At 42.6% G+C, this 27,906-nt stretch overlaps 1 protein-coding gene across 2 annotated transcripts; it reads right to left on the minus strand.

The window, feature by feature from the left end:
• Positions 1 to 678: 678 nt before the first annotated feature.
• LOC147300629 (uncharacterized) lies at positions 679 to 27,212 on the minus strand. Of its 2 annotated transcripts, XM_086285045.1 has the most exons (8): positions 26,962 to 27,212; positions 23,964 to 24,179; positions 21,722 to 21,937; positions 19,480 to 19,695; positions 17,238 to 17,453; positions 14,995 to 15,211; positions 14,363 to 14,577; positions 679 to 3,967 (listed from the first exon to the last, which is right to left on the minus strand). In XM_086285045.1, exons 1-8 carry the CDS (start codon positions 27,122 to 27,124, stop codon positions 2,931 to 2,933), a joined length of 2,496 nt encoding a protein of 831 aa, XP_086141171.1. In that variant the 5' UTR covers positions 27,125 to 27,212; the 3' UTR covers positions 679 to 2,930. The 2 variants fall into 2 exon arrangements, with proteins under 2 accessions (XP_086141171.1, XP_086141172.1); XM_086285046.1 differs by lacking the exons at positions 14,995 to 15,211; positions 17,238 to 17,453 and adding an exon at positions 23,487 to 23,582 and having other exon boundaries at positions 14,363 to 14,614; positions 21,722 to 21,877.
• Positions 27,213 to 27,906: the final 694 nt, after the last annotated feature.

Raw genomic sequence — 27,906 nt, forward strand, 5'->3', positions numbered from 1 at the left:
ACATAACAGTAGTGCAAGCTATGTTAAAAATATGAATAATAAATGACCTAAGTATATGGGTCACAAACAATACGAGAACTTGAATCAACCGCCTAACATTGTCATTCCCTAAAATATTCCCTTTCCATCTACAAAGCACTTCCCATTAATGTCAATCTAGTGTATAAATTCATTAAAAACAAAAACAAAATCCCAACAGGAGTTCTGGCAGTGTGCAAGTTAGCGAACAGTGTACAGTTAGTAAACTGTCTCATGCTTTAAACACCTTCAAACTGTGAACTTCAGAGAAAAAACTGATTTCAATAAAGGCTACCGCATGTACACGGGTAGTTTTTTTAAACTGATATTTCCAAGTGTGATTCTGAGAAATAGTTCTTTTATGTCAAGACCCAAAAATATCTCAAGCACTGTTGAGGCCATGCCAAAGAAAATGAAGAAACTTCAGTAAAGACAAAGCCCATAAACAATAAAAAATGATGTCAGAAAATGTGATAAAGGTGCAAACATTTCATGTTGCGAGACAAACACTTTTTCTTGTCCATGTGTGAAAAAAGAAACTGAGCTTCTGAAAACCTTTTCAGAAGCTCAGTTACGTTCTGGTCCCGGCAAGTAAATAAACGTAACAAATAGTTTGCCCCACTCACTTCCCACCCACGCACAAACCCCAACAACGACACCTTTTTTAAGTATTTAAGCAGCCATTTATTTTCATCAGCAGTGAGCAATGCCAAAACAATAAACAAAACTCCCTATAAAACAATCCCTAGTCTTCCCTACACCAAAATAAAAAGAAGCCAAAACAAAAGACAAGTCACTTACCTAACTATCTAACGAAAAACAGGAGAAAACTTGTTCAACAAAAGAAAACGGCTTCTCACGCCTACTAGGCTGCGACAGTGAAAGTTATACAGCAAAGATACAAAAAAAAAGTGACCGCCACTTGTTAACCTATTTACAATTATTTACATGGCAAGGCTAGAGGTACACGTGAATACTCCAGCCTGCACTACAATAACCACACACACAACTCCGTGATCGAGTCAACGGGGTTCCCCAAAAAACACTGCCAGGTGTCTGTCATCCGGACGTTAAGTACTGGAGGTGGTCCATCAATTATCCAGTCCGAGGATAGGTAAAGACTCCACCCGGATACTTAGCAGCCACGCCCAGGTGTCCACCTCCTAGGAGAGAAAAAAGGGAAAATACCGCCACCATCCTCCGGTGGGAGGCACAACACCAAGGCCTAGGCAACCGGGGTGCAACGCAGGAAATAAAAATAAGGAAAATAAAACCACGAAGGCCCTCCACCAAAATCCCAAAACGAAAGTGTCTCAAAACGAAAGTATTTACAACAGACTATTTATTCACAACAAAACACCAAACTATTTACAACACGGGGGAGATCGCGACCATGACATACTGAAACACAAGGCTTAAATACATAGAAGGAGCAATCAGGGAATGGACCACAGGAGGGAAACACAGCTGGGGCAAATTAGAACTGACGAGACAGGGAAAACGTAAACTGAACACACTAAAATAACACAGACTTTCAAAGTAAAGCAGGAAATACATAACAGTCACGCAAAAACAAAACACTGACACACCGAAACGTAACATTTCCCCCTACCCAAAAATCAAACATGTAACCCCAAGTGAAATGTTTGATCAAACAAACGAAGGCTGAAGTGAAGGCAGACGAGGCTGATGGAGGCTGGAGCGGTCCCACGGACCCTCCAGCAGACGACGAAGGCTGGGGCGGTCCCACGGACCCTCCAGCGAAGGCGGATGAAGGCTGGAGCGGTCCCACGGACCCTCCAGCGAAGGCAGACGAGCAGCCCACCAGCTGCACACACGGACACGCAGCCCACCAGCTGCACACACGGACACGCAGCCCACCAGCTGCAGAAGGCTGGAGCGGTCCCACGGACCCTCCAGCGACGACAAAGGCTGGGGCGGTCCCACGGACCCTCCAGCGACGACAAAGGCTGGGGCGGTCCCACGGACCCTCCCCCCCAGCGAAGGCGGATGAAGGCAGACGAAGCTGATGAAGGCTGGAGCGGTCCCACTGACCCTCCAGCAGACGACGAAGGCGGGAGCGGTCCCTCGGACCCTCCAGCGAAGGCGGATGAAGGCTGGAGCGGTCCCTCGGACGCTCCAGCGAAGGCGGATGAGCAGCCCACCAGCTGCACACACGGACACGCAGCCCACCAGCTGCAGAAGGCTGGAGCGGTCCCTCGGATCCTCCAGCGAAGGCAGACGGAGGCTGAAGCGGTCCTCGGACCCTCCAGCGAAGACAGAAGGCCGAAGCTGTCCCTCCTTCGGACCCTCCAGCAATCCCGGGACCCTCCAGCGAAGACAGACGGCTGAAGCGGTCCTCGGACCCCTCAGCGATCCCGGACGAGCCCCCATATGTTACACCCCGGCCTAGGCAACCGGGGTGCAACGCAGGAAAATAAAAATAAGGAAAATAAAACCACGAAGGCCCTCCACCAAAATCCCAAAACGAAAGTGTCTCAAAACGAAAGTATTTACAACAGACTATTTATTCACAACAAAACACCAAACTATTTACAACACGGGGGAGATCGCGACCATGACATACTGAAACACAAGGCTTAAATACATAGAAGGAGCAATCAGGGAATGGACCACAGGAGGGAAACACAGCTGGGGCAAATTAGAACTGACGAGACAGGGAAAACGTAAACTGAACACACTAAAATAACACAGACTTTCAAAGTAAAGCAGGAAATACATAACAGTCACGCAAAAACAAAACACTGACACACCGAAACGTAACAGAAGGTTTTTTTTCCGAATGCTCATTTTTAAATGATCCAAACACTGTTTATGTGATCTGCCATCACCATTTTCTAAGAATGAAACTTAGCATGTAGGATGGTTTCCGAAATGCATTTTCAACTGTACTAAAGTAATACAGAATGTGGCTTCTCACCTGTGTGAATTCGCATGTGCATATTCAAGTGACTCTTCCTAGTAAATCTTTTCCCACAGGTGCTACAGCAATGTGGCTTCTCACCTGTGTGAATTCGCATGTGTATATTCAAGTGACTCTTCCTAGTAAATCTTTTCCCACAGGTGCTACAGCAATGTGGCTTCTCGCCTGTGTGAATTCGCATGTGCATATTCAAATTAGATTTTACATGAAATCTTTTCCCACAACTACTACAGCAATGTGGCTTCTCGCCTGTGTGAATTCGCATGTGCATATTCAAATGACCCTTCACAGTAAATCTTTTCCCACAACTACTACAGCAATGTGGCTTCTCGCCTGTGTGAATTCGCATGTGTGTTTTCAAATTTGATTTTACATGAAATCTTTTCCCACAACTACTACAGCAATGTGGCTTATCACCTGTGTGAATTTGCATGTGTCTCTTCAAGTGACTCTTCCTAGTAAATCTTTTCCCACAGGTGCTACAGCAATGTGGCTTATCACCTGTGTGAATTTGCATGTGCATATTCAAGTGACTCTTCCTAGTAAATCTTTTCCCACAACTACTACAGCAATGTGGCTTCTCGCCTGTGTGAATTCGCATGTGTTTAGTTAAGTCTGACTTCCAAATAAATCTTTTCCCACAGGTTCTACATAACTTAGCTGTCTTGGAATTTTGAACTGACAAGCCTGATACGATTTGCTCCGACTTATTTCTGTGTGAGTTACCATCCTTGCTTTCATCCTCATCTGTGTCAGAAGAGTTGTGAGAAAGGCACTGGTCACAGCATGGTTCTGATTCACTGTGGTCACTTTTTTCACGAGATGGAAAATTTGCAGTCTCCTGCATTAGTACAAGCGGTTTTTCCTCTTCAGTGGTACTGAGTTCCTCCTGTTCCCCTTTAATCTGTGAAGGATCCTCCTGGCCTAAACTGGAGTTCTTCTCCTGGTTACAGACCTGCTGATTTGTGAGCCCCTCCACATCCTTACAGTCATGTTGTGGAAAATCTGAAGGGACAGATCAAAAAGCATACATTTTTTGCCTTAACCATTAGCAAATCTCCACATGGTAAGCATGTTGCTTAGATATACCAATGAAAATCATGTTGTGGGGAGAAACAGTTTTGCTGACTCAGTGAAAACCATTTTGGCTGCTCATTTACAAACTCTACAAATAATATAAACAGACCATCTACGATGAGAAAATAAAGACGATATATAATCAAACAAAACAAAGTCGTATCCCTGAAAATTTTTAATCAAAGTGCACAAAACATTTAAAAGTTTATTTAAAATTAGTTAAAAACTTTACAGGACACTCACTGCAGTATTTTTTTGTTTATTTTTTAGATTAACCATTCATTACCTGAAAGTTGGGGAGAATGGCAGGTAGAACCTTCACCTTTCAGGTCCCTCTTCTGTGAAAACAGCTGCCAATTTGGATTCGGAAGACAGATACCCTCTCTACTTTTAAGATTAGGCTTAGGTCAGTACTGTTGGGGCAGTTAGCATTCTCTTAAAGTCTCTTTGTATGTTTTCCTGTCTGGTGGCCTCTTGTTGGTTTACATTATGGTTAACACTAGAAATACTGACTTTTTTCTTGGTGCAAGTCCCTACCACTAGATTTACTAACCCCGTGCAAATTTGCGTAAATTCCCTGAACCTAACACCTACTAGCACCCCCAATATATATATATTAGGGGTGCAACGATACACAAAATTCACGGTTCGGTTCGGTTCGATACTTTGGTGTCACGGTTCGATATTTTTTCGATACAAAAAAAATGTTCATGCCTTTTTAATTTGTCATTTATTAAAATTATAAATATATATTTTAACTCAAAAGTACAGTTTTTAAATTTAACCCTAACCCTTGTGCGCGTTTTTTATTTTGACAGCGAATGCGCACCTGTGGACCACTTATGTGCAGCCCTGGTTATATAGCTCGTCATATTGCAGCCACAGAAATTATTTTGTCCATGAAACCATAAAGCTGCACTTTCTTTTTGCCTTATAGTCTGATTTGTCATAACTTCTCCGTTTTGTGGTAAGCTTTTATTTGGCTGTCACTTCTTCACCCTGACCTGTCTTATTTGGCTCAGCAGAACTGAAATGCTTTTACACGCGCACTCACATAAGCTCAGCGATTCTCTGCGCGATCAACCTCTCACATGTTTAAGCTGCGGGAGATTTCACTTGTCATGTTTGCATAGTAAGCTAACGATTAATAAGACGATGTCAGAGGAATTGGTGAGGAATCACTCATCTTTGGAAAAGAGAGTTTATTACAGAGAAATGGCTCTTTCCAAAATAAAAGCTATACTATCCGCTTCTTCTGGGCTATATTCTCAGCAGCATAAGGAGAATCATGTGCTAACAGCTGTCTAAATGACTCGGCTAAAGTTAGTAGCATGCTTGTTGTTTTTGTCTTTGCACTAGGATGATGTCGGTGTAAATGTGCAGTCATATTCGTTGTGTTCCCACTAGTGCTTTCAGGTTAATCTCGTTCAAATGACCTTAACGCCACAACACGGCAAATCTCCGTTAACGAGCTACCGCCGATCGCTCCGTGCATGGGGCTAGACGGCCAACACGTTAACGAGCTAACTGCGCTAACACACTAGTTCACACCCATGTAATTGAGCATTGCGTGGCACATCCAACATACTGTTTTACTTTAGTCCATGACTCGCTTACCTTCAGGGTCATACGTCACATGAAAACCAAAATAATTCCAAACGCCAGATCTGAATGAGGGTCAATTTGCCTGTTGCAAGGAGAGCTTAACTTCTGTCTCGCTAGCTTGCCCTGTGCTCTTCCTTCTGACTATGCTGTCTGTGTGGAGCGCTCAGTGGATCTGCGCTCGACAGTGCAGCCTAGGCGGAGTAGTCGAACGCAGATCCACTGAGCGCTCAACACAGACAGCATAGTCAGAATGAAGAGCGCAGGGCAAGCTAGCAAGACAGAAGTTAAGCTCTCCTTGCAACATGAACCTCCCCCACCCTCATTCAGATCTGGCGTTTGGAATTATTTTGGTTTTCATGTGACGTATGACCCTGAAGGTAAGCAAGGCAAGGCAAGGCAAGGCAAGGCAAATTTATTTGTATAGCACAATTCAACAACAAGGTGATTCAAAGTGCTTTACAGAGACATTAGAAACAAAAACAAATAAAAAGCATGATTTAAAATTGATTAAAACAAGCAAACAAACAAACTAACTAAACACACACATTTCACACCTGTTCGCGCGATCTGAACCCTTATCGTAAGGGGAGCTACCAGTCCTTCTGTGGACGAGCTACTTTCTATTTTAAATTCCCTGAATTTAAAGTACTCTCTAGACCCAGTCTAGACCCAGTTGGGGAGCTACCCAGAGCTCTAATCCCACACCTGTTCGCGCGATCTGAACCCTTATCGTAAGGGGAGCTACCAGTCCTTATGTGGACGAGCTACTTTCTGTTTTAAATTCCCCGAATTGAAAATACTCTCTAGACCCAGTCTAGACCCAGCTGGGGAGCTACCCAGAGCTCTAATCCCACTTAACAAACAAACAAACAAACAAAACAGTATATAAAATCAAAACAGATAAAATCAGAACAGTAGATAAAATCAGTAGTTAATGTAAGTTTTGAAATTTAAGCTTAACTAATTAACAAACAAACAAAACAGTATATAAAATCAAGACAGATAAAATCAGAAATAGATAAGATCAGTAGTTAGTGTAAGTTTTGAAATTTAAGCTTAAAAGTGTGGATTTGGTGCTTTATTCAAATGCAGCTGAGAACAGGTGAGTCTTCAACCTGGATTTAAATAAACTGAGTGTTTCAGCTGATCTGAGGCTTTCTGGGAGTTTGTTCCAGATATAAGGAGCATAAAAGCTGAATGCAGCTTCTCCGTGTCTGGTTCTGACTCTGAGAACTGATAAAAGACCGGATCCAGATGACCTGAGGGATCTGGAAGGTTCATACTGGGTTAGGAGGTCACTGATGTATTTTGGTCCTAAACCATTCAGAGCTTTATAGGCCAGCATCAGAACTTTAAAGTCTATCCTCTGACGGACAGGCAGCCAGTGTAAAGACCTCAGAGCTGGACTGATGTGGTCCACTTTTTTGGTCTTAGTGAGGACTCGAGCAGCAGAGTTCTGAATGAGCTGTAGTTGTCTGACTGATTTTTTAGGTAGACCTGTAAAGATGCTGTTACAGTAATCAAGCCTACTAAAGATGAATGCATGGACTAGTTTTTCCAGGTCCTGTTGAGACATCAGATCTTTTATCCTTGAAATATTCTTGAGGTGATAGTAAGCTGATTTTGTTATTGTCTTAATGTGTTTTTCTAAGTTTAGGTCTGCATCCATCACTACACCCAAATTTCTCGCCTGGTCTGTGGTTTTTAGATGTATAGATTGAAGTTCTCTGGTGACCTGTAAAATTGCAAAGTGAAAGCAAAAAAACAAGCGCAAATTCAAACGGGATTTCAATATGTCACATATTGACAGTGGCTCACCGATGCCAATGACATAATTACCCAGCTACATTTCTGAAAGAATGCAAAAGCATTGACATATATTTTTCCTTCCTACAATAGCCCGACGGGCAGGGCAGAGATAGATTTTGGTAGCCCGACTGAAAAAATTGCTAGCCCCAGGATGTCGGGCTAGCGATTTTGCGAGCCCTGTATCTGATTGAGGAATCACTCATCTTTGGAAAAGAGAGTTTATTACAGAGAAATGTCTCTTTCCAAAATAAAAGCTATACTATCCGCTTCTTCTGGGCTATATTCTCAGCAGCATATTAAACATATCAGGTCCCCATAAGGAGAATCATGTGCTAACAGCTGTCTAAATGACTCGGCTATAGTTAGTAGCATGCTTGTTGTTTTTGTCTTTGCACTAGGATGATGTCGGCGTAAATGTGCAGTCATAGTCGTTGTGTTCCCACTAGTGCTTTCAGGTTAATCTCGTTGAAATGACCTTAACGCCACAACACGGCAAATCTCCGTTAACGAGCTACCACCGATCGCCCCGTGCATGGGGCTAGACGGCCAACACGTTAACGAGCTAACTGCGCTAACACACTAGTTCCCACCCATGTAATTGAGCATTGCATGGCACATCCAACATACTGTTTTACTTTAGTCCATGACTCGCTTAGTGGAGCTGTTCTCATCGAGACGACCCCTCCTAACTACAGTTTTATCAGTGAGGCCAGGGTGAGCAGGAGAGGAGGAGGGGTTGCTGTCTTATTTAATGAATCATTTCAATGTAAGCAGCTATCTCCTGGAAGTTTTCAGTCTTTTGAATATGTGGCTTTACAGCTGAAGGCCCCGTCCAAAGTTGTGTTTCTTAATGTTTACAGGCCTCCCAAATACTGCACAGACTTTTTTAATGACCTCAGTGAACTGCTGTCTGTGATCTGTGTTGATTTCGACTGTGTAATTATTGTTGGGGATTTTAACATCCATGTGGACAACCCTCAGGACAAAGGGACTAAAGACCTGAGTAACACTCTGGGCAACTTTGGGCTGACTCAGCATGTAACAGAGGCCACACATAATAGAGGACACACTCTTGACCTACTGATCTCCAAGAGCCTGAGCATTTCAAACATTACTGTGTCTGATGTGGGCTTATCTGATCATTACTGTGTTTTCTTTGAAAGTAAAATCTCAGCCCACACAAATACAGTGGGGCAAAAAAGTATTTAGTCAGCCACCAATCGTGCAAGTTCCCCCACCTAAAATGATGACAGAGGTCAGTAATTTGCACCAGAGGTACACTTCAACTGTGAGAGACAGAATGTGAAAAAAAAATCCATGAATCCACATGGTAGGATTTGTAAAGAATTTATTGGTAAATCAGGGTGGAAAATAAGTATTTGGTCAATAACAAAAATACAACTCAATACTTTGTAACATAACCTTTGTTGGCATTAACAGAGGTCAAACGTTTACTATAGGTCTCTACCAGGTTTGCACACACAGTAGCTGGTATTTTGGCCCATTCCTCCATGCAGATCTTCTCGAGAGCAGTGATGTTTTGGGGCTGTCGCCGAGCAACACGGACTTTCAACTTCCGCCACAGATTTTCTATGGGGTTGAGGTCTGGAGACTGGCTAGGCCACTCCAGGACTTTCAAATGCTTCTTACGGAGCCACTCCTTTGTTGCCCGGGCGGTGTGTTTTGGATCATTGTCATGTTGGAAGACCCAGCCTCGTTTCATCTTCAAAGTTCTCACTGATGGAAGGAGGTTTTGGCTCAAAATCTCACGATACATGGCCCCATTCATTCTGTCCTTAACACGGATCAGTCGTCCTGTCCCCTTGGCAGAAAAACAGCCCCATAGCATGATGTTTCCACCCCCATGCTTCACAGTAGGTATGGTGTTCTTGGGATGCAACTCAGTATTCTTCTTCCTCCAAACACGACGAATTGAGTTTATACCAAAAAGTTCTACTTTGGTTTCATCTGACCACATGACATTCTCCCAATCCTCTGCTGTATCATCCATGTGCTCTCTGGCAAACTTCAGACGGGCCTGGACATGCACTGGCTTCAGCAGCGGAACACGTCTGGCACTGCGGGATTTGATTCCCTGCCGTTGTAGTGTGTTACTGATGGTGACCTTTGTTACTTTGGTCCCAGCTCTCTGCAGGTCATTCACCAGGTCCCCCCGTGTGGTTCTGGGATCTTTGCTCACCGTTCTCATGATCATTTTGACCCCACGGGATGAGATCTTGCGTGGAGCCCCAGATCGAGGGAGATTATCAGTGGTCTTGTATGTCTTCCATTTTCTGATGATTGCTCCCACAGTTGATTTTTTCACACCAAGCTGCTTGCCTATTGTAGATTCACTCTTCCCAGTCTGGTGCAAGTCTACAATACTTTTCCTGGTGTCCTTCGAAAGCTCTTTGGTCTTGGCCATGGCGGAGTTTGGAGTCTGACTGTTTGAGGCTGTGGACAGGTGTCTTTTATACAGATGATGAGTTCAAACAGGTGCCATTCATACAGGTAACGAGTGGGGGACGGAAAAGCTTCTTACAGAAGACGTTACAGGTCTGTGAGAGCCAGAGATTTTCCTTGTTTGAGGTGACCAAATACTTATTTTCCACCCTAATTTACGAAGAAATTCTTTACAAATCCTACCATGTGAATTCATGGATTTTTTTTTCACATTCTGTCTCTCACAGTTGAAGTGTACCTCTGGTGCAAATTACTGACCTCTGTCATCATTTTAAGTGGGGGAACTTGCACAGTCGGTGGCTGACTAAATACTTTTTTGCCCCACTGTATATTTCTACTTGGAGAAATTTAAGGGGCTTATCCCTCAAAACTTTAAATACAATAAAGTTGCAAAAAATAGTTTCCCACCACAGGAAATTTATTTTGAGTGTCTTCATAGTTTTATTTTGGAGATACAGCAATTTTTATATACTGCAGGAAAAACAAAAAACAATCCTATGATGCAAATTTGCAAAGAAAACAGCATGTGCATCATTTCACTGTGGGAAGTGTTACGAACAGCTGATAGGAACGGCAAAGCGTGTTTCTGGAATATTATGTTTTTGTTCCTGCAAGCGCTTTTTATGCAATTTTTGCAAAGCTATATGTGGAACGAAACCGTGACCGAGGACAAGCTGATGGCATCAGATGTAAGTACAACTCCTCCGGTTTCATATGCAAAACAAATTATTGCGCTAGCTTACACGGTTCAGGTTCTACAGGGATTTAAAAATAGTTACGCAAAACGGAGCGTGCTGCTCTGACCGGCTTTAAAGGGTTAACAATGACTTTAAAAAAATAATATAAAATAGTGTGCAACACCACTGAAGTTTGTTTTTTTTAAACTCTCTTTTCAACCAACGGCAGTCACTCTCCAAATAACTTCTGCTTAGCTTTCCGAGCTTCCCTCGGGTCCTCTTAATCAGCGGTCTCCAACCTTTTTTGCGCCACGGACCAGTTTATGCCCGACAATATTTTCACGGACCGGCCTTTAAGGTGTCGCGGATAAATTAGGGAGGGGCTAATAATCGGCTCAGTCATTTTTAATGATCGTTGAAGGCCCAGATCGTAATCGTGATTAAAATTCGATTAATTGAGCAGCCCTACGTACTATGGCAATGACAGACCTTAGCAGACTCTGTGGGTCCAGCACGAGTGAAGCACGAGCGATTTGCTACTGCACTGGGCATTCCAATGTCCTCCTCTACCCACACAGTGCCGTCTTTTGCCGTGTGGCTCAGACTGGGCTTCCCAGTACCACGGTGCCTCTTCCATGGAGGCATGTTGGGTTCTTGTTCCGTCTCCTTTTTAGATTCTTCTGAGGAGGTATCAGTGGCCTGCTGGACAAATGAAACCTCTCCTCCATCAGAGTCTGCTTCATCCATTTCCTGAAGCAAGGAAATGGATGCGCGCCTGTTGCGCGCAGATGTTCTTCCTGTGAGGCAGTGATACAGAGGCCATCCTGATGTGCCTTGTCAGAAATGCGAAGAAGAAATGATTCTCCAGCCTGGGCTGTCTGCTTTTATGCACAGCACTGTGCTGAAGTAATGCAATGCCACTCCCTCACATACACAGTCACAATGGAAGATCTGTGGTGAGAGTCAAGGAACTGCATTGCTGAATGCTGCAAACAGACTATGACACAGACAGACAGACTGTGTGGGAGAGTAACCTAAGACAAAAGGCAGAAAGATGAAGAGATGAACCAACCTGGAACTGAGGGACAGAATTAATTTTTTATGTTTTGCTATTTTTACATGAACAGGCAAAGGAGAGAACATGCAACGCTGGGGAGATCACACATGTCACTCATGTCATTGTATTAGCAACTTTTCATTCTGTTTTCACACAATTTTTTATAAATAAAACAGACTTGTGTTTCCATATATTGTGAATGTGTCTTACACATTTGCAGGTCAGTCAATGTGTGGGATATTTTGTATAGATACGGCAGGCATTTCTGAAGGTTGTAACACAGAGGTTTGGCCTGCCTTGGATCTGAGCTACTCTGAGTAAACGTGCCAGGCCTCAAAGATAATGGGTGGTTTGCACAACAAAAGCAGGAGAATTGAGCTGACGACCTTTGAAAATCTCAGTAGGGGTGAATAACACCTTGGGTTAGTAAATTTAGTGTAAAAAAAAGTAAGAAAAAATAAACAACATCATTTTAAAAAATGTTTGAAACTCAAGAGGTCAGAAATTTCACCAAGCTGTGTTACGGCTATTCTTCCCATCCCATGCAAGGACACCTGGATTGGCTGGAGGACTGTTTACTTAGCCTGATAGGCCGAAGGACACTGTCTCAGCTAAACTATGGACACGCAGACACACACACTTACACTGATAAGCACTCACTCATCCCCTCTCCCTTTCCAACGCCTTCGATGCTTGTGCCCTACCGGGGAAGATAGCAGTCAACTGGACCAGCACAGATGCTGCAGGACCGGATGCGCTGTCTACACCGGCTCTCTCTTACCCTTTACCCGCCCCTGTTGCTTGTCTTGTGTTTCTATGGTGTATTGATAGTCATGTGCTTTTGTGCTGAGGTATTTTTTCTGTTATCAAACTGTTCTCCCACTAGGAGCTCAGTCTGAGTGGAGTTTTTTTTCTCCTCCTCTTACCTCATGTAGTGTATTTTCGTTGTTTTTTCCTATCAGCCTACCTTTCTGACATGTTAGATTAGATTAGATAGAACTTTATTAATCCCTCGGGTGGGTTCCTCTGGGAAATTCGATTTCCAAAAAAGCACAGCACCGACAGAAGTTACAGAGTTACAGAATATTATATATATATATATATATATATATATATATATATACACACACACACACACACATATATATAAATACAGAGACAATATAAATAAAATATACGAAGGGGATAAATAGAATAAATAGGAATAAAAATAAAAATACAAGTGAATTGCACATTTCAAGTATTGAGTCTATTGCACCGTTGACTATTTACAAAAGTATTGCACAAAAGGTATTGCACAGTGAGGTGAAGAGGCACTACAGCTTAGTTGTTCCCCCCTCCTTTGTCCTCCTGTTTCCCCTCCCTCTCCCCTCCAGGGAGGAGTTAAACAGTCTGATGGCGTGTGGGACAAAGGAGTTTTTAAGTCTGTTAGTTCTTGTCTTTGGGAGAAGCAACCTGTCACTGAACAGACTCTTCTGGTTGTTAATGGCCGTGTGCAGAGGATGCCCAGCATTGTCCATAATGTCCATGTCTGCCCAATGTGATGTTTGTGTAAAGTTGGTCAGAAGGTTCCTTTGTAAGTGCGCATGCGCCATTAGCGTGCTGCCTGCTGTAACCCTAATTTCCCTCGGGATGAATAAAGTATTCTGATTCTGATTCTGAAGCTGAGCATTTTTAAAATCAGGGTCACACCTATACTTCTCTATAGCTCGTAAACATGAAGCAAAGACAGCGCTTTGTATGTTGCAGACATTCATCAGCAGCTGCTTAAAACAAATCCTCCGTATCCAGTGGCCAGAGAGGATTACAAACTGTGGACAAGTACAAACCAGAAACCAATAGCAATACAGTTCTGAGAGAAAGTGGTGCTGGATTGGCCACACAATCAGGAAGTCCACCAATAACATCACTACACAGGCCTTGTGCTGGAATCCAAAGGGAAAGAAGAAGAAAGACCCAGAAACACATGGCACAAGGACACACCTATCATAGTGTTGTGTGGTTTGCTAAAAGCTTAGTTTCAAATCGATATATTTTATTTTTAAATTGATCGTTCAGTCCTCATGGGGATTGTTATGTTATCCACAAAAGGTTTAGTGGATGTACTCAGTCATAATGTACAGGGGCGGCTCCAGAATTTTTTCATATGGGTGGCCATATGGGGGCCACTGAAAACATTGAGATGGCACACCAAAAACATAATTTAAAGTTCTTTTTTTTGTTTTATTTTTTTATATGCTGTTGTCAAATATAGGTCACTTGAAAAATGTGGCCAAAAAAAGAAAGAAAAGTACATGCCTAGTTAATTTCCTGTTATTAAATTTGATATTCACTGTAAGTGTGCCTGCAGGTGCAGGGGCGCAGCACAGGCGAAGGAGTGACGACTGCAATTTGGAGGGACAAACAAAGTGACCATATGAATGACAAATATGAATATGGAGGAATAAATAACAAGCTGACGTTTCAACTCATTGTAGGGTGTCTTCCTCTCTCTTGTACTCAATTATTTTCAACATAAGACAGTCCTGACAGGGGCGACACTGGGAGGGCTAGACATTTTGGCTCTTAGAATATTACGTCAGTTTCCTTATTGCAGTCGGTCTTTAAATTCTTCATGTGCCTCTATAACGTATATTGGAGGTCTGATTAGGACCCAACATGAGTTAGATTTCTTAATACAAAACTGAATCTATCTATTAAAGTTTTGCATACCTATTCTGTGCAACTTTACTTCAGGGTTCCACATGATGCCCAGCTCCTGCCCGGTCCAGATGATGATGCCTTTGGTTTCCTGCTTCAGTGCAAGCTGCTCTCCTTCCTGATTGGTGGAGATTTCCTCCTGTTCCTCTTTAGTCTGTGGAGGATCTGTGTTCTGCTGGTCCAGACTGGAGTTCCTTTCCTGGCTACAGACCTGCGGGTCATCCAGATCCTCATTTTCCTTACAATCATGTTGCTGTGGGAGATCTTGATGGACAGAACACACAAGAAAAAAGTCACACTGTGAGCAGGTCTCTCAGATATGTGAGCGATATTTAAATATTCTCTCTCATGCAGCGAACAGAGAAGAATTCTGTTTACATGCAGAAAGTCATCATTTATGAGGCGTACAGCTCACTACTCCAACTTGGTCCTTGTGGCCAATAATCCACAGTTTTCATTGTCTCAACATTTTTCTACATTCTGCGTACAGTTCTGGGCTAACATGACTTAAATCTGAAACAGAAAACATGTCTCCAGTGAGGCAGTATCCCAGGCGGTAATGCACGCCATGTGTCTTTGTGACATTTTGTTATAAGTCATATTCATTTCTATATTATGAAATCTGCTTATTACACTTTTACATACCAAATCTGGTCAGCCGTGATCCAGGTTTCCACAACAAATCCAGCTGTTCTCCGGTCCAGACATTAATCCCTTCATCCTCCTGCTTCAGTGCAAGCTGCTCTCCTCCCTGATTGGTGGAGATTTCCTCCTGTTCCTCTTTAGTCTGTAGAGGCTCTGGGTCCTCCTGGTTGAGACTGGAGCTCCTCTCATGGTCACAGAACTGCTGATCATCCAGACCTTCGTGTTCAACAAAAGGACACAAGAAAATAGTGACTAATGTGATGATAAGAAAGCTCAAGAAGGATGAAAACGGTCACCTATTGAGAATTTAGCTTGCGTTTTATGTTGCCACAGAAACATTCACTGATAGTCATTTGTTCACTGGATGATGTTGATAACCTTACAGCTGTCTGGGGTCTGATTTTTAGATGTGACTGCCAGTGATCATCACACACTGTGAATAAACAAACAAATGAACAGCAGCATGATCTGAATATGATCATGAAAGCTTAAAGTATTTTACGACGGCAGGTAAGATATGCTGTTAATGCTAATCTTTTAACATTTTACTAATAAATATGATGCAAATCTCATGGTCCACTACATTCCAAAGATGCTCTGTTGGGTTGAGAGCTGGTAACTCTGGAGACCCGAGTACAGAGAACTCAATGTCATTTTAAGGGAACTGCATATTTTCTCTTTTTTGGACTACTCTCTGTAAATCATGCAGATGTTTGTGCTGGAAATTTAAACAGATCAGCAGTTTCTGAAATACTCAGATCAGCCAATGTGGCACCAACACCCACACCATGATCAAAGTGATTTCAATCACCGTCACTGATCGCTATATGCTGAAATGCATGGACTGCTGCCATCTGATTGGCTGATTACATTTTGGATTAAAGAGTAGTTGAACGGGTGTAGTTAACAAAGTGGCCGTAAGTATGTTTACATAGATGCAGTGTTAGGGAGTAACGGCATACATGTACCGGCGTTATGCATTTAAAATACAAAACATGAGTAACTGTATTCCGATATCCATCCATCCATTCGCTTATCCTTTTCAGGGTCGCGGGGGGCGCTGGAGCCTATCCCAGCTGTTATAGGGCGAAAGGTGAGGTACACCCTGGACAGGTCGCCAGTCTGTCGCAGGGCTAACACATAGGGACAGACAACCATTCACACTCACATTCACACCTAGTGGCAATTTGGATTATCCAATTAACCTATCCCCACAAGCTGCATGTCTTTGGACGGTGGGAGGAAGCCGGAGTACCCGGAGAGAACCCACGCAAACACGGTGAGAACATGCAAACTCCACACAGAAAGACCCCGGCCTGATGGTGGAATTGAACTCAGGACTTTCTTGCTGTGAGGCAACAGTGCTAACCACCGTGCCGCCGATAGTTACCGATAATTTGGTAATAATTAGAATACAGTTACTTCTAAATAAATGGATTACACGATGGTCTTTTCCTGTTTCATATGTCAGGCTATACCCTCTCTAATTTTGTTGATTTCACGCATTACCGGAAACCCAAACAAAACACGCAACAAGAAGCTCTAGTGTAAGTCTCTTGGTAATGTTGGTGGCGTCAGTTATACAATGGACCCAGAAACCGAGCTGCTCTCAACTATAAAGACTCCACCCGAAAGAAACATCTGGAAGTACATTCTTTTTTTAAAGACTAACATTAGCTAGGGCTGTGCGACATGACCAAAATCTCATATCCCAATATAAGACGTTTCTCGTCTTATATTGTAGTTTTATTTTATAGTGTTTCTGTGTTCTGCTGGTCCAGACTGGAGTTCCTTTCCTGGCTACAGACCTGCGGGTCATCCAGATCCTCATTTTCCTTACAATCATGTTGCTGTGGGAGGTCTTGATGGACAGAACACACAAGAAAAAAGTCACACTGTGAGCAGGTCTCTCAGATATGTGAGCGATATTTAAATATTCTCTCTCATGCAGCGAACAGAGAAGAATTCTGTTTACATGCAGAAAGTCATCATTTATGAGGCGTACAGCTCACTACTCCAACTTGGTCCTTGTGGCCAATAATCCACAGTTTTCATTGTCTCAACATTTTTCTACATTCTGCGTACAGTTCTGGGCTAACATGACTTAAATCTGAAACAGAAAACATGTCTCCAGTGAGGCAGTATCCCAGGCGGTAATGCACGCCATGTGTCTTTGTGACATTTTGTTATAAGTCATATTCATTTCTATATTATGAAATCTGCTTATTACACTTTTACATACCAAATCTGGTCAGCCGTGATCCAGGTTTCCACAACAAATCCAGCTGTTCTCCGGTCCAGACATTAATCCCTTCATCCTCCTGCTTCAGTGCAAGCTGCTCTCCTCCCTGATTGGTGGAGATTTCCTCCTGTTCCTCTTTAGTCTGTAGAGGCTCTGGGTCCTCCTGGTTGAGACTGGAGCTCCTCTCATGGTCACAGAACTGCTGATCATCCAGACCTTCGTGTTCAACAAAAGGACACAAGAAAATAGTGACTAATGTGATGATAAGAAAGCTCAAGAAGGATGAAAACGGTCACCTATTGAGAATTTAGCTTGCGTTTTATGTTGCCACAGAAACATTCACTGATAGTCATTTGTTCACTGGATGATGTTGATAACCTTACAGCTGTCTGGGGTCTGATTTTTAGATGTGACTGCCAGTGATCATCACACACTGTGAATAAACAAACAAATGAACAGCAGCATGATCTGAATATGATCATGAAAGCTTAAAGTATTTTACGACGGCAGGTAAGATATGCTGTTAATGCTAATCTTTTAACATTTTACTAATAAATATGATGCAAATCTCATGGTCCACTACATTCCAAAGATGCTCTGTTGGGTTGAGAGCTGGTAACTCTGGAGACCCGAGTACAGAGAACTCAATGTCATTTTAAGGGAACTGCATATTTTCTCTTTTTTGGACTACTCTCTGTAAATCATGCAGATGTTTGTGCTGGAAATTTAAACAGATCAGCAGTTTCTGAAATACTCAGATCAGCCAATGTGGCACCAACACCCACACCATGATCAAAGTGATTTCAATCACCGTCACTGATCGCTATATGCTGAAATGCATGGACTGCTGCCATCTGATTGGCTGATTACATTTTGGATTAAAGAGTAGTTGAACGGGTGTAGTTAACAAAGTGGCCGTAAGTATGTTTACATAGATGCAGTGTTAGGGAGTAACGGCATACATGTACCGGCGTTATGCATTTAAAATACAAAACATGAGTAACTGTATTCCGATATCCATCCATCCATTCGCTTATCCTTTTCAGGGTCGCGGGGGGCGCTGGAGCCTATCCCAGCTGTTATAGGGCGAAAGGTGAGGTACACCCTGGACAGGTCGCCAGTCTGTCGCAGGGCTAACACATAGGGACAGACAACCATTCACACTCACATTCACACCTAGTGGCAATTTGGATTATCCAATTAACCTATCCCCACAAGCTGCATGTCTTTGGACGGTGGGAGGAAGCCGGAGTACCCGGAGAGAACCCACGCAAACACGGTGAGAACATGCAAACTCCACACAGAAAGACCCCGGCCTGATGGTGGAATTGAACTCAGGACTTTCTTGCTGTGAGGCAACAGTGCTAACCACCGTGCCGCCGATAGTTACCGATAATTTGGTAATAATTAGAATACAGTTACTTCTAAATAAATGGATTACACGATGGTCTTTTCCTGTTTCATATGTCAGGCTATACCCTCTCTAATTTTGTTGATTTCACGCATTACCGGAAACCCAAACAAAACACGCAACAAGAAGCTCTAGTGTAAGTCTCTTGGTAATGTTGGTGGCGTCAGTTATACAATGGACCCAGAAACCGAGCTGCTCTCAACTATAAAGACTCCACCCGAAAGAAACATCTGGAAGTACATTCTTTTTTTAAAGACTAACATTAGCTAGGGCTGTGCGACATGACCAAAATCTCATATCCCAATATAAGACGTTTCTCGTCTTATATTGTAGTTTTATTTTATAGTGTTTCTGTGTTCTGCTGGTCCAGACTGGAGTTCCTTTCCTGGCTACAGACCTGCGGGTCATCCAGATCCTCATTTTCCTTACAATCATGTTGCTGTGGGAGATCTTGATGGACAGAACACACAAGAAAAAAGTCACACTGTGAGCAGGTCTCTCAGATATGTGAGCGATATTTAAATATTCTCTCTCATGCAGCGAACAGAGAAGAATTCTGTTTACATGCAGAAAGTCATCATTTATGAGGCGTACAGCTCACTACTCCAACTTGGTCCTTGTGGCCAATAATCCACAGTTTTCATTGTCTCAACATTTTTCTACATTCTGCGTACAGTTCTGGGCTAACATGACTTAAATCTGAAACAGAAAACATGTCTCCAGTGAGGCAGTATCCCAGGCGGTAATGCACGCCATGTGTCTTTGTGACATTTTGTTATAAGTCATATTCATTTCTATATTATGAAATCTGCTTATTACACTTTTACATACCAAATCTGGTCAGCCGTGATCCAGGTTTCCACAACAAATCCAGCTGTTCTCCGGTCCAGACATTAATCCCTTCATCCTCCTGCTTCAGTGCAAGCTGCTCTCCTTCCTGATTGGTGGAGATTTCCTCCTGTTCCTCTTTAGTCTGTAGAGGCTCTGGGTCCTCCTGGTTGAGACTGGAGCTCCTCTCCTGGTCACAGAACTGCTGATCATCCAGACCTTCGTGTTCAACAAAAGGACACAAGAAAATAGTGACTAATGTGATGATAAGAAAGCTCAAGAAGGATGAAAACGGTCACCTATTGAGAATTTAGCTTGCGTTTTATGTTGCCACAGAAACATTCACTGATAGTCATTTGTTCACTGGATGATGTTGATAACCTTACAGCTGTCTGGGGTCTGATTTTTAGATGTGACTGCCAGTGATCATCACACACTGTGAATAAACAAACAAATGAACAGCAGCATGATCTGAATATGATCATGAAAGCTTAAAGTATTTTACGACGGCAGGTAAGATATGCTGTTAATGCTAATCTTTTAACATTTTACTAATAAATATGATGCAAATCTCATGGTCCACTACATTCCAAAGATGCTCTGTTGGGTTGAGAGCTGGTAACTCTGGAGACCCGAGTACAGAGAACTCAATGTCATTTTAAGGGAACTGCATATTTTCTCTTTTTTGGACTACTCTCTGTAAATCATGCAGATGTTTGTGCTGGAAATTTAAACAGATCAGCAGTTTCTGAAATACTCAGATCAGCCAATGTGGCACCAACACCCACACCATGATCAAAGTGATTTCAATCACCGTCACTGATCGCTATATGCTGAAATGCATGGACTGCTGCCATCTGATTGGCTGATTACATTTTGGATTAAAGAGTAGTTGAACGGGTGTAGTTAACAAAGTGGCCGTAAGTATGTTTACATAGATGCAGTGTTAGGGAGTAACGGCATACATGTACCGGCGTTATGCATTTAAAATACAAAACATGAGTAACTGTATTCCGATATCCATCCATCCATTCGCTTATCCTTTTCAGGGTCGCGGGGGGCGCTGGAGCCTATCCCAGCTGTTATAGGGCGAAAGGTGAGGTACACCCTGGACAGGTCGCCAGTCTGTCGCAGGGCTAACACATAGGGACAGACAACCATTCACACTCACATTCACACCTAGTGGCAATTTGGATTATCCAATTAACCTATCCCCACAAGCTGCATGTCTTTGGACGGTGGGAGGAAGCCGGAGTACCCGGAGAGAACCCACGCAAACACGGTGAGAACATGCAAACTCCACACAGAAAGACCCCGGCCTGATGGTGGAATTGAACTCAGGACTTTCTTGCTGTGAGGCAACAGTGCTAACCACCGTGCCGCCGATAGTTACCGATAATTTGGTAATAATTAGAATACAGTTACTTCTAAATAAATGGATTACACGATGGTCTTTTCCTGTTTCATATGTCAGGCTATACCCTCTCTAATTTTGTTGATTTCACGCATTACCGGAAACCCAAACAAAACACGCAACAAGAAGCTCTAGTGTAAGTCTCTTGGTAATGTTGGTGGCGTCAGTTATACAATGGACCCAGAAACCGAGCTGCTCTCAACTATAAAGACTCCACCCGAAAGAAACATCTGGAAGTACATTCTTTTTTTAAAGACTAACATTAGCTAGGGCTGTGCGACATGACCAAAATCTCATATCCCAATATAAGACGTTTCTCGTCTTATATTGTAGTTTTATTTTATAGTGTTTCTGTGTTCTGCTGGTCCAGACTGGAGTTCCTTTCCTGGCTACAGACCTGCGGGTCATCCAGATCCTCATTTTCCTTACAATCATGTTGCTGTGGGAGGTCTTGATGGACAGAACACACAAGAAAAAAGTCACACTGTGAGCAGGTCTCTCAGATATGTGAGCGATATTTAAATATTCTCTCTCATGCAGCGAACAGAGAAGAATTCTGTTTACATGCAGAAAGTCATCATTTATGAGGCGTACAGCTCACTACTCCAACTTGGTCCTTGTGGCCAATAATCCACAGTTTTCATTGTCTCAACATTTTTCTACATTCTGCGTACAGTTCTGGGCTAACATGACTTAAATCTGAAACAGAAAACATGTCTCCAGTGAGGCAGTATCCCAGGCGGTAATGCACGCCATGTGTCTTTGTGACATTTTGTTATAAGTCATATTCATTTCTATATTATGAAATCTGCTTATTACACTTTTACATACCAAATCTGGTCAGCCGTGATCCAGGTTTCCACAACAAATCCAGCTGTTCTCCGGTCCAGACATTAATCCCTTCATCCTCCTGCTTCAGTGCAAGCTGCTCTCCTCCCTGATTGGTGGAGATTTCCTCCTGTTCCTCTTTAGTCTGTAGAGGCTCTGGGTCCTCCTGGTTGAGACTGGAGCTCCTCTCATGGTCACAGAACTGCTGATCATCCAGACCTTCGTGTTCAACAAAAGGACACAAGAAAATAGTGACTAATGTGATGATAAGAAAGCTCAAGAAGGATGAAAACGGTCACCTATTGAGAATTTAGCTTGCGTTTTATGTTGCCACAGAAACATTCACTGATAGTCATTTGTTCACTGGATGATGTTGATAACCTTACAGCTGTCTGGGGTCTGATTTTTAGATGTGACTGCCAGTGATCATCACACACTGTGAATAAACAAACAAATGAACAGCAGCATGATCTGAATATGATCATGAAAGCTTAAAGTATTTTACGACGGCAGGTAAGATATGCTGTTAATGCTAATCTTTTAACATTTTACTAATAAATATGATGCAAATCTCATGGTCCACTACATTCCAAAGATGCTCTGTTGGGTTGAGAGCTGGTAACTCTGGAGACCCGAGTACAGAGAACTCAATGTCATTTTAAGGGAACTGCATATTTTCTCTTTTTTGGACTACTCTCTGTAAATCATGCAGATGTTTGTGCTGGAAATTTAAACAGATCAGCAGTTTCTGAAATACTCAGATCAGCCAATGTGGCACCAACACCCACACCATGATCAAAGTGATTTCAATCACCGTCACTGATCGCTATATGCTGAAATGCATGGACTGCTGCCATCTGATTGGCTGATTACATTTTGGATTAAAGAGTAGTTGAACGGGTGTAGTTAACAAAGTGGCCGTAAGTATGTTTACATAGATGCAGTGTTAGGGAGTAACGGCATACATGTACCGGCGTTATGCATTTAAAATACAAAACATGAGTAACTGTATTCCGATATCCATCCATCCATTCGCTTATCCTTTTCAGGGTCGCGGGGGGCGCTGGAGCCTATCCCAGCTGTTATAGGGCGAAAGGTGAGGTACACCCTGGACAGGTCGCCAGTCTGTCGCAGGGCTAACACATAGGGACAGACAACCATTCACACTCACATTCACACCTAGTGGCAATTTGGATTATCCAATTAACCTATCCCCACAAGCTGCATGTCTTTGGACGGTGGGAGGAAGCCGGAGTACCCGGAGAGAACCCACGCAAACACGGTGAGAACATGCAAACTCCACACAGAAAGACCCCGGCCTGATGGTGGAATTGAACTCAGGACTTTCTTGCTGTGAGGCAACAGTGCTAACCACCGTGCCGCCGATAGTTACCGATAATTTGGTAATAATTAGAATACAGTTACTTCTAAATAAATGGATTACACGATGGTCTTTTCCTGTTTCATATGTCAGGCTATACCCTCTCTAATTTTGTTGATTTCACGCATTACCGGAAACCCAAACAAAACACGCAACAAGAAGCTCTAGTGTAAGTCTCTTGGTAATGTTGGTGGCGTCAGTTATACAATGGACCCAGAAACCGAGCTGCTCTCAACTATAAAGACTCCACCCGAAAGAAACATCTGGAAGTACATTCTTTTTTTAAAGACTAACATTAGCTAGGGCTGTGCGACATGACCAAAATCTCATATCCCAATATAAGACGTTTCTCGTCTTATATTGTAGTTTTATTTTATAGTGTTTCTGTGTTCTGCTGGTCCAGACTGGAGTTCCTTTCCTGGCTACAGACCTGCGGGTCATCCAGATCCTCATTTTCCTTACAATCATGTTGCTGTGGGAGGTCTTGATGGACAGAACACACAAGAAAAAAGTCACACTGTGAGCAGGTCTCTCAGATATGTGAGCGATATTTAAATATTCTCTCTCATGCAGCGAACAGAGAAGAATTCTGTTTACATGCAGAAAGTCATCATTTATGAGGCGTACAGCTCACTACTCCAACTTGGTCCTTGTGGCCAATAATCCACAGTTTTCATTGTCTCAACATTTTTCTACATTCTGCGTACAGTTCTGGGCTAACATGACTTAAATCTGAAACAGAAAACATGTCTCCAGTGAGGCAGTATCCCAGGCGGTAATGCACGCCATGTGTCTTTGTGACATTTTGTTATAAGTCATATTCATTTCTATATTATGAAATCTGCTTATTACACTTTTACATACCAAATCTGGTCAGCCGTGATCCAGGTTTCCACAACAAATCCAGCTGTTCTCCGGTCCAGACATTAATCCCTTCATCCTCCTGCTTCAGTGCAAGCTGCTCTCCTCCCTGATTGGTGGAGATTTCCTCCTGTTCCTCTTTAGTCTGTAGAGGCTCTGGGTCCTCCTGGTTGAGACTGGAGCTCCTCTCATGGTCACAGAACTGCTGATCATCCAGACCTTCGTGTTCAACAAAAGGACACAAGAAAATAGTGACTAATGTGATGATAAGAAAGCTCAAGAAGGATGAAAACGGTCACCTATTGAGAATTTAGCTTGCGTTTTATGTTGCCACAGAAACATTCACTGATAGTCATTTGTTCACTGGATGATGTTGATAACCTTACAGCTGTCTGGGGTCTGATTTTTAGATGTGACTGCCAGTGATCATCACACACTGTGAATAAACAAACAAATGAACAGCAGCATGATCTGAATATGATCATGAAAGCTTAAAGTATTTTACGACGGCAGGTAAGATATGCTGTTAATGCTAATCTTTTAACATTTTACTAATAAATATGATGCAAATCTCATGGTCCACTACATTCCAAAGATGCTCTGTTGGGTTGAGAGCTGGTAACTCTGGAGACCCGAGTACAGAGAACTCAATGTCATTTTAAGGGAACTGCATATTTTCTCTTTTTTGGACTACTCTCTGTAAATCATGCAGATGTTTGTGCTGGAAATTTAAACAGATCAGCAGTTTCTGAAATACTCAGATCAGCCAATGTGGCACCAACACCCACACCATGATCAAAGTGATTTCAATCACCGTCACTGATCGCTATATGCTGAAATGCATGGACTGCTGCCATCTGATTGGCTGATTACATTTTGGATTAAAGAGTAGTTGAACGGGTGTAGTTAACAAAGTGGCCGTAAGTATGTTTACATAGATGCAGTGTTAGGGAGTAACGGCATACATGTACCGGCGTTATGCATTTAAAATACAAAACATGAGTAACTGTATTCCGATATCCATCCATCCATTCGCTTATCCTTTTCAGGGTCGCGGGGGGCGCTGGAGCCTATCCCAGCTGTTATAGGGCAAAAGGTGAGGTACACCCTGGACAGGTCGCCAGTCTGTCGCAGGGCTAACACATAGGGACAGACAACCATTCACACTCACATTCACACCTAGTGGCAATTTGGATTATCCAATTAACCTATCCCCACAAGCTGCATGTCTTTGGACGGTGGGAGGAAGCCGGAGTACCCGGAGAGAACCCACGCAAACACGGTGAGAACATGCAAACTCCACACAGAAAGACCCCGGCCTGATGGTGGAATTGAACTCAGGACTTTCTTGCTGTGAGGCAACAGTGCTAACCACCGTGCCGCCGATAGTTACCGATAATTTGGTAATAATTAGAATACAGTTACTTCTAAATAAATGGATTACACGATGGTCTTTTCCTGTTTCATATGTCAGGCTATACCCTCTCTAATTTTGTTGATTTCACGCATTACCGGAAACCCAAACAAAACACGCAACAAGAAGCTCTAGTGTAAGTCTCTTGGTAATGTTGGTGGCGTCAGTTATACAATGGACCCAGAAACCGAGCTGCTCTCAACTATAAAGACTCCACCCGAAAGAAACATCTGGAAGTACATTCTTTTTTTAAAGACTAACATTAGCTAGGGCTGTGTGACATGACCAAAATCTCATATCCCAATATAAGACGTTTCTCGTCCCGATAATGATATATATGACAAAATAGTGCTTTTTCTGTAAATTTTGTGAATATTGGGCAACTTGACTTTCATGAAGTGTTTTCAGCTGGGTGTCGTGTACCTGGAGTCGAGTATTTTGACCAATGCACTATATATTTTTAGATATATGTTGTAACGGCCGCCATTTTCTTTTTGAGTATTTATTACACGTGGGGGAAAAGCCTGTTCTAACGTATGAGTCTAAGGTTTATTTTGAGCACCTGATGGCTCTTTTTTGCTTCTCATCTATAAACTCTCTCCACAAACTTTCACATGATTCATGCGTAGGTGGTCGAAGAGGTTTGTCGTGTTTGAGTCCGTGGTGGGAACCAGTCTGGGCATAATTTCCATAGTACAGTTTTCTGATCCGTGTCAGACTTTTCATAACCAAACCATGTCCATGCAACAGGGGGAGCCCCTCATTTAGGAATAACATCCTCAATTTGTTTTGACTGGTCCTTCTGTTTGGAGCTACCAGGTTCTGCCTCATCTTTATTGATTGTACAGCCCTAACGTAAGCCTACTACAACTACCTTGTATTAGTTTATGTAGCTATCTAGGTTATGTCTCACTTCAGAATCTTCGATGTACTATTGCTGTGTGACTCATTACTATTACTGAAGGCTGCATTACAACCTGCTACTTGCAAATAATTATGTGCAGTTCTGAAAGCAAACAGAAAGAAAACCTATTACTGATACAGAAATTGTGTTCTATACGAGATCGCTGCAAAAACTGCAGCCTTGCCTAATGTCCACCCTACTGTTACTCATTTTACATCACGATTTAAAAATTTACTTGAGATTGCTTTCAGAACTGCACATGATTGTTTGTAGCTAGCAGGATGTTAATGCTATGAATCAAGTCTAACAGTCTTTAGTCTATGAAATAACTTTAGCTAAAGCCAGCTAACAATGTTAGCTCGGTGGCTAGTAGCCTTCAGTTATAGCAATAATTCACACAGCAATAGTACATTCAAGTAGTTGTAACAAGCAAGTAATAAAGTAATCCGGACCAAAGTATTCAGAATACGTTATTCACATTGAGTAACTTAATGGAATAGTTACAAACTCCATTTGGGCCATGTATTCTGTAATCTTTCGTGGAAAACATTTTAAAAGTAACCTTCTCAACACTGCACAGATATAACTTCATACACTTTACTGTGGTGTATTACTAGTTCAATGCATTTAGATCATGCCCACGTGAATCACACGATGATCCCGCAACCCTCACACCTCCACACCTGTATTGTGTGACTTTATCCCGGGTCTGATATCAAGCAGTCTTAGCTGACGGATCTCTTCCTCATACCGGACGATCGTTTTTTCAAACTCTGAGAAGATTTCTTCTGCAGCAGAAGTTAATCTCTCCTTGATAAACTCTCTAAGATTCTGAACTGAAGACATTATTGCAACAACAACCGACACGGCCAAACCAACATCTTCAAACTTAATTCAGGATCGCGATGTGATCTCTCAATGGCGCCATTGCTGCTATTCTTCTTCTACTGAATTTACGGTAGGCTGGAGGTATAAAAGGCGTAATACTGCCCTCGTCAGGTCTCCTGATTTCTCTAGTACAGACTCTGCTTTGTCTTTCTACAAAGAGTTGATGACATTAAATACAGATGTTTTAACAGTGCTTGAATGTTTTATTTTGTTTACTCTAGCCTCCAACTCAAACTTTGGTTGCTCCTATGCCCACGTCACTTCCTCCACCAATCAGAATGAGGGTCCGGGTTCAGGAAGACGTCTTCCTGATCCCAGTTCCACAAAGGTCGGTGAAAACTTTTAAGTTTGAGCAGTATATAAAAATAAATCCCAATCTGATTGGTATAGTGTTTTTTTGTTGTTGTTGTTGTTGTTTTGTTTTTAATTTCTGTTTAATCGCCGGTCATTGCTCTGCATCCCAGTGAGGCCAACTCCTGCTCTGTGTCGTGGCTGTGTGAGCAGGCAGCTCAGCGTTACTACCAGAAATGTGGCCTCCTGCCTCGTCTCTCTCTGCAGAAAGAAGGCGCTCTGCTCTCCCCGCAGGACCAGCTACTGGCCGTCCTGCACACAAATGAAGAGGTGAGGTGACACTGAGGAGAGCCAGAAGTGACCATACTTGGACCACAGACAATTTAAAAGATGCTGAAGACTACCATGATTGGTTGATGAAGTCTGATCACGAGTGTTTAAGACAAATG

This window comes from Aulonocara sp. 'chitande type north' Nkhata Bay, unplaced genomic scaffold (assembly GCF_057382095.1).
Source record: "Aulonocara sp. 'chitande type north' Nkhata Bay isolate Kocher_YH1m ecotype deep benthic unplaced genomic scaffold, A_spYH_male_GT1.1 unmapped_scaffold_23, whole genome shotgun sequence".
Taxonomy (NCBI): Eukaryota; Metazoa; Chordata; class Actinopteri; order Cichliformes; family Cichlidae; genus Aulonocara; species Aulonocara sp. 'chitande type north' Nkhata Bay.

Bases quoted from the DNA above. Each gene is read 5' to 3' on its own strand.
- LOC147300629 (XM_086285045.1), bottom strand. From the start codon at position 27,124: ATGTCTTCAGTTCAGAATCTTAGAGAGTTTATCAAGGAGAGATTAACT. The intron at 24,180-26,961 runs GTGTGGAGGTGT...TTGAACACGAAG, and splicing joins GATAAAGTCACACAATACAG to GTCTGGATGATCAGCAGTTC. The intron at 21,938-23,963 runs GTATGTAAAAGT...TTGAACACGAAG, and splicing joins ATCACGGCTGACCAGATTTG to GTCTGGATGATCAGCAGTTC.